This window comes from Aricia agestis, chromosome 8 (genome assembly GCF_905147365.1).
Source record: "Aricia agestis chromosome 8, ilAriAges1.1, whole genome shotgun sequence".
Taxonomy (NCBI): Eukaryota; Metazoa; Arthropoda; class Insecta; order Lepidoptera; family Lycaenidae; genus Aricia; species Aricia agestis.
Genome location: NC_056413.1, coordinates 7,779,760 through 7,790,894, shown reverse-complemented (window position 1 = coordinate 7,790,894; position 11,135 = coordinate 7,779,760). Strand labels below are relative to the sequence as shown.

Below are 11,135 nucleotides of genomic sequence, written 5' to 3'. Positions count from 1 at the left end.
AGCCCATACATATTTGCCCATCATCATTTATTGTCGGTCAAAATGTTGCCACTTTTTAATTTCTTGTCACTGGCAAAGGTTATTTACCGTAGCGCCATATACAAAGAAAAAAAACTGTTGTCAAAATATTCGTGTCCATGCTTTGTCTGATGTCAAACAGCTGTCAATGTCAAAACTCAAAAATCAAATGACAAATTTTGTGATGAACAAAGAAATAAAAAAGAAGAAGAAGAACAAAGAAATGAAAGTGTTTTGCTGATCTCAGTGTTTTTTATTAAAATCCTGTCTTTATTTTGTTGTATTTAGACTCATTTGCGATTTATGTCTGCTAATTAAAGATAGAAGCTACTAGAAACTATGGGAGCTGCATTAGGTGTCTGTTCACTGGCTCAGGTAAACTAATCAATAGTCTCAACTCTCAATCCTTGAGAATTTATTAATATCTCAGATCTCTCTCTCCCTTTGCAAACATTTTCACTATTTTCCTGGTTTCTAGACAATTTATATAAGAGTGCTATTACTACTTAATTGCAAATTATTAATTAAAATAACATTCTCTTTGTTACTTTCTTATCGCGTAATCTAAACAAAACATTATAATGTTAAGTCCTTGTTTTTTTGTCTACCCTTCGTCTAATATATATTCATATAAACATACTAGATCTTACCTGAATCTTCTTTCGTGCAGAAATTCGTTTATTGTGGGCTACCGCAAATTACCTTATGTCCTGGGAAACAACCCACGACTCAAGCTCTACAAATTAGTTCAACAGTTTAAGTGTGAAACCACACTTTCAAATTTATAGTACTAGCTCAATACACTTATATATACAAAATCAAACCTTTGGTCGGCAAAGCCAACATATTATCAATATAAGCTATTTGTATCAAAATTATATTAGATATTATCTACAAGTCATTTACTTGCAGCTGGCCTGCTGTTGCACCAGTACCGCCTGCTCGCTGTGTTCTATGTGCCCATCATGGTCCAACTCCACATCCAGCCGCATCATGTATACCATCATGTTGCTGCTCACCATGGTGCTTGCCTGCATCACCCTCGCACCGGGATTACATGATACTATGAAGAAGGTAATAACTTAGTCCCTAATCTACAAATCCCAATACAATACACTAAGCAACAACAATACAATAACAAATATTATAATATAGACTCTATATTATAGAACTGTTATGAAAAGCAATAGATTTTTTTAAGTTATAAAAACTTCAGAAAGTTTAATCAACCAGATACAAGAAGTGATAGATCAGTTATTATGGCCATACATGGGATAATTATCGTAACGATTTATCTCCTCGATTTTAAAATCGAACGACAAATTGTAAGTGTGTAGCGATATCGCAAATGATTTTACGTTCAAAAGATCTATTGGACGATTTTCTTGACGATCGATCGAAACGACAAATTGTCCCCTGTATGGGCACCTTTATGTAATATACCCTCATCAAGCAACAGCATTCTTGTTAAAAATGTTTACTCTACAATGAAGTTAGTTCATTCTCGCTCTGTCTTTCATATGTTGGAGAAGCCACTTGACAAAGGCAAGAATTGTCATGAGCTTAAATGTCACATATAATCAACATATAATATATTGTTATTTAAAAAAGGCCCCTGATGTTAACTGTGACAAAATTTATAATAACTTATATTTCAGGTACCATTCTGTGCAAATTCTACAGCACTTGTGCCAAGTGATTTTAAAGTTGATTGTGATGCAGCAGTTGGTTATTTAGCAGTTTACAGGTTTGTAATTACATACAATATAATATTATGTAATGTAATGCTATTCTGTTAAATAATTTGATACTTTTTTTTCAGGATCTTCTTTGCAGTATGTTTGTTCTTTGTGTTCATGGCGTTACTCATGATAGGTGTACGATCATCTAAGGATCCCAGAGCTGGATTCCAAAATGGGTAAGTGTATTATTAGATTATAAATTAAACCTTATTAGGCTAATTAGTAAAATAATACTAAGCCTCTATTTTCTTGTTTGTATATTGGATAATATACTTTATATACTTTATTATAATATACTAGTTGGGGAAGGGAAGAGGGGATTTCGGGACAAGCTCGAGCGTGTCAGATTAAGCTTGTATAGGCTTCCGACATGTGTCTAGTTATCATGGTGGAGAAATCAGATTTCTCACGTGGTGGGTTAAAATATATATATTTTTTAATATTGAAATGTCATCGGATCTGTCAAGATTAAGATAGGGGATGTTTAGTATACCCCGAAGAAGCTTCCATATAAAGCACTGCCGATTCAAAGGTTAGGTAAGCCTGTCCCTACATTTTAAAATATAAAAAATAAAGCTTCTTATTTTCCTAACTAAGCTTCGCAGATATTTTATTTTGCACTAAACTAAATGATTTAGTCTTTGTTGTCTAAAATATATTTATAACCATAAACTTATAATATACAACTGACCTAAATCAGGCCTGTCCCACTCGCGTGTTTAGGTATCGAACTGTAAGTACCCCTTTAAAGGGGCAGATAACAAGGGACTCACAAGCGAGCGGTGACGCGCGCGCAAGATTTTTTCGTCGCATATATCTACGTACTGATTTAACCGCTGTGACATAATCGTTATTAATCTGATAAATATGAACAATTGAAAAACGTCAAAGAAATATTTCAATAAAGTAATTTAAGACTTTAAAATACAAAAAAAGATTTAAAAAAAATACACAAACATAGCAAATAAACCAATTTGTTACAAACAAACCGCATACTACACATAAATAAACACAAGTTACTATGTTTAAGTTGTAAAAAAATCCTGACCAGCTCCTATACTATAATCGAATATAAAACTATTATAAAATATACGTTGGGTTACTATTTGATTATTACTATAAAAAAGTTTGCTATTAGTAGCTATAGTAATTAAAAGAAGATTATTTTATTTTCTCAAAGGTGACAATCTTGATTTCGTCAGAAAGGGTGCCTCTTACGCGATAGAAAGAGAGCGCACATGTAGGCAAATATAATTGTAGGCACCTAGCACTGCGCGTTCGGAATTTGAACTTTATAGTATCGTAGCATGAGTTGTTATTTTTTTAAACGGGTTGCACGAGTGGGAAATCTGTTGGTACTACTAATATATATTCTGTGCCTAAATAAGCAATTTTCTGAATAAGTATATTATCTTTTTCTAAACTTTAAAATGGCTGCAGTATCTGAACCCATCGCTATAATAAAAAACGTTCTTATTATTTTTTTATCAGTTTTAGCTAATGTAAAAAACCTACTAGGTCTCCATGACACTCGAGTGACTACACAAATAGCACCCTCCCCTCCCCCCTGCTATAATAAAGATGTTAATATTGTAATATGCAGTGTCTGTCATGTAAATTTTCCAATGTGCCAGACATTAAGACAAACAGACCTTGTGTGATATAAATATTATAAAATGCATAGTGATAAAATGAATGATTCCTAACTTTTTTATTCTTAAAAAAAATGAGCTGGCGAACAAAAGGGACAAGTCCACCAGAGTGCAAAAGTATTTTTTTTTTTCGAATCGTCTTCTCTTGACCCATCTTCGTCAATTCCTGTTAATTATTTCAATCAAAACCGGTTAAGAAGGCTTTAAAAAGTCCATTTTCAAACAAAACCGGATTAGTTCAGTAGTAGTAGTAGTAGTTGTCAATACTAGTTTTTAGCCACTGTGTAAATTTTTTTCTCGCGGACTAATCCGGTTTTGTTTGCCAGTTCCTCAAATGTTAACACAAGGTAAATTTTGCCAACTAATATAGCTTGCTACTACTACTACTGCTACTATTTAACAAACCCTGAGGGCCGCGCCAAACCGGACTGGCGCGGCCCTAAGTTTACTTAAAACATGTTTCAGATTTTGGGGGATCAAATACCTGCTCGTGATTGGTGGTATTATTGGAGCGTTTTTCATTCCCGAGGGACAGTTTGCTTACACCTGGATGGTATTTGGGATGATCGGCGGCTTCTGCTTTATTATAATCCAACTTATCCTCATTGTTGATTTTGCTCATACTTGGGCTGAAAATTGGGTCTGTGAGTAGACATTGTTTATAGAGTCTTTTCGCTTAATTGTGCTTGGAATACTTGGTGTTTTCCCCCTTTTAGGGAATGACTTTAGCCCGAAAAGGTTATTGCATTAGAACCTATATTATACAGTGTGTCACAAATATAAGTGATAATACTTTAGGGTGTGTACGTGTTCCTTGTAGAGATTCCACTGTGAAATTAGCAGCTCTGAAAGACGAAAAATTTTTTTCACTTTTGTATGGGCAAGGGCCCAAGCGTCACGAGTTTCCCCATACAAAAGTGAAAAAAATGTTTCGTCTTTCAGCGCTGCTACTTTCACAGTGAACTCTCTACAAGGAACACGTACACACCCTAAAGTATTATCACTTATTTTTGTTAGACCATGTATAATAAGACTGTTTTGTCTAGCGACTGACACTTGGTATATTAAAACACTTAATTAAGGTTTTTTTTTTTAATATAATTATTCATACTCTATTTAATTTTACTTTCTTAACATTTGATACATTACAAATATTAATTTTACAGCAAAATATGAAGAATCCGAATCTAAAGGATGGTATGCTGCCCTGTTGCTTTCCATGTTGACTTGCTTTGCTCTTACACTCACTGGTGTAGTTCTACTTTACATCTACTACACCAAGGTAAATATTGATGAAAGGAAGCAAATAAATGCCTATATGTACCACTGTTTTTAATGTCATAAATACACAAGTAACTATTTAATTATTTTTTTTCATCAAGACGGAATTGTTGGTGTCTGTCATATTACAACTTTAGTGATTATAATATTCTCTTTGATTACAACATACGAATCTGATTAAAGTATTAAAGAATAACTGATTCTACAAAGTTTTTACTATATCTCCTTGCAGCCAAGCGGATGTGATCTATCCAAGTTCTTTATATCCATCAACCTGATACTTGTGGTGATAGCGAGCGCTATATCCATCCTGCCGGCGGTGCAAGAGCACCAGCCGCGCTCGGGGCTGCTGCAGTCGTCGGTGGTGTCGCTCTACGTCATCTACCTCACCTGGTCCGCTCTCTCCAACTCCGAGGCTGAGTGCAACGCGAGCATCACTGCAACTGGCCAGGTAAATAACGATGAAATAGCTCCTATTATTTTGTAATTAAGCATCTTTCGTATGTAAATTATATCAACTTTTTATAGGTAAATAACGATGGAATAGCTCCTATTATTTTGTAATTAAGCATCTTGCGGGCAGCTAAGTGAAACGTTGCTAGCGCCCTGATGATCGTAAGTTGGGGCCTAAGACACCCATTGATATTAGTAACTGTGATATTATATCACGTAATGAAGTATTCGAGACACAGAAATAAATCAAGATAGAACGGCTAAGCGGGTAGAGTACGCGTGTTTCAATCTTGCTCTGTCGTGCAAGATTCATTGAACGTTCATTTAATCAGCGCGCACGTTTCGACTTGATTACACCGGAGCGGTTGTGCAAAAATGCCACATTGTGCAGTGTCTAATAATCTAAATGTAAAACAGAAGTACGAAAGTGAATCGGCCAAAAGGAGGTATTTCTTGCCACCGGTAAGTTTTTTATACGTGGGAGAGCCATGCTTCGGCACGAATGGGCCGGCTCGACCGGATAAATACCACGTTCTCACAGAAAACCGGCGTGAAACAGCGCTTGCGCTGTGTTTCGCCGAGTGAGTGAGTTTACCGGAGGCCCAATCCCCTAACCCCTACCCTATTCCCTTCCCTACCCTCAACTATTCCCTTCCCTTCCCTTCCCTACCCTCCCCTATTACCCTATTCCCTCTTAAAAGGTCGGCAACGCACTTGCAGCTCTTCTGATGCTGCGAGTGTCCATGGGCGATGGAAGTTGCTTTCCATCAGGTGACCCGTTTGCTCGTTTGCCCCCTTATTTCATAAAAAAAAAAAATTAACTAAAAGCAAAGCAAAAATTGTCACGAGCGAGTCCTTAGCAACGGACGCGCGTCGCCGTTCTATCTTGATTTATTTCTGTGATATTCGAGACCTCTGAATCTATTCTTGTAAGTTGTGGGCAGCAAAGTGATGCTGCTGGCGCTCCGCGATCCGTATTTTTCGGGGCAGAGGTGTATATTTCTTTATTATTATTAATTTATGACATTTAACGCTTTCTTGTTTTGTATTTGTATATTTTTTAAATTAAGATTTGTATAAAAAATTTACGTTTGTTATGCATATCAGGAGATTAAAGGGGACGTGTATTGGGTATGTAAAGGCACAATAGTTAGACTCTCGCTTGATCCTCGATTTTTGATGCATTCTGACTTTCCATTTTTGTAATTGTATTATCAAAAAGGTCCTAGACAGAAGTAGGATATTAGATCAAATTAAGTTAATGAGTATATAAAATATTTTGCTCTCATAAACAAAAGTGCATAACTTTGTGACTTGGTCAAGATAGGTGTGATAAAGTACTTGCACTTAGTTTCTAATTGGAATAGGCTACTTGACCTCATTTTTTTCTTCATGCTAATCGCTTCATAATCATTCATTATTACAAAAAAAAACTAATATTTTAATATTTTACACAGTAGAAACCCATAAAAATGTTAATTGAAAAATATGCCTTATAAATGGCGCCGAAAACACTGTCCGCCATAGTGTGACGTCATACGTTTTGTATTTTAAGCTCTCTTTATTGAACATTTTTTATACCTATGCTAAATGTACGCGTCTAAAAGTGCCCAAAAATTATAAAAGAATTAAATAAGAAATTAAAAATCATTTGTAATGTTGAAAACTTTTGGAGAAAAGTTTTGGCCATTTCATTTCCCGTCTACAATAAATGGAGATAATTTATAAAACTGATGTTTTATTTGAATTATTCAAGAAAATATATTTTACAAATCTTTCTAGGCTTATTTTTATTATTTATGTACAAATAAACTTACATAAAACGAGCGCGATAAATAAAAGATATTAAATTACGAATAGAATGACGTCACATCCAATTCGGAAGTACCGCAAACGCGTTTTCGTCAGTACAAATCCTATTTTCATAAAATCATTTTTTCAAATCGACTTTATTTATCAATCATAAGCTTTTATTTGATGATAAAGGTGAAATACGGTTTCTTAGGCCAAGTTCTACTAGAAATATGTATTTGTTCAATGAAATTGAATATAGGTCAAGTAGCCTATTATTTTATTAATTCAACTTGTGTTATTAAAGTTTTATAAACAGCATGATCATCCAGCTCATAGTACTTGACAGTAATCTATGGAAATAACAGATCAAATATGGAGTACTTTAATACCGTCAATATTATAATATTAATTACATTATTACGTTGTTTAAGTACTTAATTTTCTTTTTAATAAGGATAAAAATATAAGGATAAAAAGTTTTTTTTAAAAAGATCTACAACTAGAACGTAGTGCAAAAGTAAATTAGCAGGATTGCCGTACTGTACTTTCATAGTTAAGTATGATAAATAATAATATATTATTATCATGGGCGTACCGAGGGGGGGGGCAGCCGCCCCCCCCTGGATCATGTTGACGTCCCTACTAAGTATATTATTTAGTACTTTCATCTATAAAAATAACGATTATTAATTTTTTATTCTTTATAAACACCTAGCTTATAAAAAATCTGATTTGCCCCCCCCTGGCCCAGAATCTGCGTAATTTGCCCCCTCCTGGCCCAGAACCTGGGTAATTAGCCCCCCCCTGGCCCAGAACCTGGGTACACCCATGATTATTATTATTGTTGTTAGGTATGTGATATGTCAAAAATACCATTTAAGTCTTCCTCTAGGTACATATATTCATCTCATATATTATGCACACTATGCTATTAAATATTAACTATAACATGAAATGAACAAAATTAAATAACAGTATTATGTATTTAAAGAAACATAAAACTTCCTCCTTTTTTTGTAACTTGGTTAAATGTAAGATAATTTAGTTTGCATAATATATTTCTGAGATTGTTTCTTTCTTAGTTTTTATTGTTGTTAAGTATGTGATTTGTTCAAGTTTAAATGTTTTGTAAATATGTATTAGAATCAATAAACTGTATTCTTTACCATTTAATCCATCATCACTTCTCTCAAGAGTACCTGGTTTTGTAAATATTCACGAATGTTAGTATAAAATACACTGCTGCATATAGTAAAGAAGAGGGGAGAGGTGAGGAAAATAATTTCAAGTATCAAATATATTCACTATAACATTTTGCTTAGCATAACAACGAAGGGTTGTTATGCTAAGCAAAATGTTAACACTAAGAAGCTAACAAAGGTTGCTGTATTTGTCTAAAATGTAGAAGTCTAAAGTCGAAAGCTGTATCAACTCATAAAAACGAGTTTTTTGGGATGATTCCGTTGCATTTTTCTTACCTCTAGTCTCTATAGTACATATACCTATAGGACTATTTAATTAACTATATAATATAATTGTATATTTTTCAGACGTCATTCGACAAGCAGTCTATAATCGGGCTGATCGTGTGGGCATGCAGCGTTCTCTACTCTTCAATCCGCACTGCCTCCAACTCCTCCAAAATCACCATGTCCAATCACATACTAGCTAGTGATGGAAAAGGAGGTATTTTCAATATTATTGCTTTTCTATTTTGACCTTTATTTAACCTAACGATATAAGGACAGTCGGGGTAATTTCGAATACAGGGTGAGCCCGGATAATGCTGCTGCATTCTGAATACTCATGTATTTCGTTCGCCCAAAACCACAGTGCGACGCGCCATTTTGTCGTGCCATAGTGGACCGGTTTTAGTTGAATTATCTAGACTTACTCTTTACCCTAAATTACCTTGATCAGTGATCACCTAGCTACTTTAAAAGACATTATTTCATTTAATTACAGAATTCTTTTAAATGTTGCTAGCCTCATAAGGCTAAGTTACTGTACTAAATTAATGTGTTTAATAGTATTCTCAAACTATTTAAAACGTTTCCTTGTATTGTTAGGTCTGATGATATATTACTTAAATGTTTCTTCAGCTTACGTTTCCTTTTTAACTTATCACTGCTTATGAGTATATTAACAATTTAAATTAGCACCTAAAACTAAGGTGCATTGAACACATGTCATTTGAAAGTTTAGGTGAAGTTGATTCAATTTGCCAAGCCCAAACTTGCTTGCAAGGCAAGTGAGATTATATTGTTGACTGTAAAGTGCTAAACATTTCAATTAGATTTAAAATTGATTGTCTAATATAGATAATAAATAATTTATATATCATGACATCGAGGCAATACAGACAAGCAAAACGCTTGCTTATTTACACTAGCTTAGCACCAAGCATGGATAGATATTGTTACTTTATTCTACGACGAAAGTCATATTCTGTATGACTATGATGTATTGAAAATGTATGTAATTTTGTGTATCGTGTCGGTATGTTTTGTCCGAAATACATCGAACATCTTTCGTTATTCGGTTCGTGTATTTTTATATTCACACTTAACCTTTTTTTGCGGTCGTATCGCTGGGCGCCGACGCGGCTAAAGGGCAAGGCGGTCTTATCGCTGAAGAAGGTACCGTGACGTCACTATGTTGTATAGTTTTAGTTTTTCCACTTATCGGCATCGGACGCATCGCACGCAACGGATTTTAGTATGCCTTGTATACGAACTCATACAACAGCGTCCACTAAACCGCATCGCACGCAACGGGTTTAGTATGAGGCGTACTCCGTTGCGTGCGTCCGATGTCGATGTCGATAAGTGGACGCCTTACCTTTATAGTCCATTTCAACTGCTTATGCCAGGTGTAAATAAACTCTTCCTACCTTTATTGAGCATTTGGGTTTCTCTAAATTCATAATTTGAACATTTGTAAATCATTTCTAAAAATTTCAAAATTACGGTGGTGGTTTTTTACACTAAGATATAACGTCTGAAACGGACTAAATCTGTGTCGCTTGATATTGCTGTTTATAACTAACGCTTGCATGTGTACGCTCGCTGAGCTCAGGGTATGACTGTATAGAGGGCGACGGCGGGGAGGCGGGGCGCGCGGAGGGGCAGGTGTTCGACAACGAGGGAGACGGAGTCGCCTACTCATGGTCCTTCTTCCACGTCGTGTACGCGCTCGCCTCGCTTTATATTATGATGACCCTCACCAACTGGTACAAGTAAGTGTTCAATGATCATTTTTGGCTACATCTCAGTACACATAGCAGCCCTGGATTTATAAATAGGCCGTATAGGCCGTGGCCTAAAGGCGGCAGCGTCCAGAGGGGCGGCATCGTTTTAGCAGCGGGAAACTGCATAGTAGTGACCTACAATTTTAAAAAATATAAATCCAGCTCTGATGCATTGTTATTAAAAAATTACGTTATTGTTATTAATTAATAATTTTATATTTATATAAAAATTACGTATTATTGTTATTAATTAATAAATTGACGAGTATAGTGCTACCTCGTTTATTAAAATAAGACCAGTAAGCGCTACAAATATACATAATATTATCTACAAGCATCGCCAAAATAGCAAAGAAATCTCATGACTTTACATCACCCTACCACCATATTAGGTGTATTTTATTCTAATGAAAATAATTAAAATTTAAGATTATTTTATTTATATTTACATTGTATATTGTATCACAGCCCGAGCTCTCAACTGTCCAAGGAAAATATGGCGTCAATGTGGATCAAGATCACGTCGTCTTGGCTGTGCGTCGGCCTTTACATATGGACCCTGGTCGCACCCGCTATATTCCGAGACAGAGAATTTAATTAATTTATTTACTTAATGATTTGATTATTCGAATTAATTTTAAGGATATTTCTAATCAATGTTATTATTATTCTTATAACTATAATAATAATTAAAGATCTCAGTCGCCGGCTTTCGGTTGCAGATTCTTTCTTATTTTCCACTTATTCAATCTTTAACTAGTCTTGTCTTACGCTACTCAACTTAATTTCGCTATATTGTCTTACTAAAAACTAGATGGTTGAGTACCTTAATGTGTAGCTTTAAATTTAAGTGTGACTATGTAAAAGATTAAATCTTAAATAAACAAAATCTAAGAACAATGATAGTGTTTTTCTTACGACTTATATAAGTTGTTAATATTAAAT

General features: G+C 34.8%; 1 protein-coding gene across 5 annotated transcripts; it reads left to right on the top strand.

Moving 5' to 3' along the window:
• Nucleotides 1-241: 241 nt before the first annotated feature.
• LOC121729678 (serine incorporator 1) lies at nucleotides 242-11,090 on the top strand. Of its 5 annotated transcripts, XM_042118267.1 has the most exons (12): nucleotides 242-393; nucleotides 931-1,092; nucleotides 1,677-1,765; nucleotides 1,841-1,936; nucleotides 3,878-4,056; nucleotides 4,579-4,694; nucleotides 4,926-5,144; nucleotides 6,254-6,277; nucleotides 8,491-8,626; nucleotides 9,553-9,579; nucleotides 10,034-10,178; nucleotides 10,659-11,090. In XM_042118267.1, the coding sequence occupies exons 1-12, from the start codon at nucleotides 358-360 to the stop codon at nucleotides 10,789-10,791; spliced, it is 1,362 nt and encodes a 453-aa protein (XP_041974201.1). In that variant the 5' UTR covers nucleotides 242-357; the 3' UTR covers nucleotides 10,792-11,090. The 5 variants fall into 5 exon arrangements, with proteins under 5 accessions (XP_041974201.1, XP_041974203.1, XP_041974204.1 ...); XM_042118269.1 differs by lacking the exon at nucleotides 6,254-6,277; XM_042118270.1 differs by lacking the exon at nucleotides 9,553-9,579.
• Nucleotides 11,091-11,135: the final 45 nt, after the last annotated feature.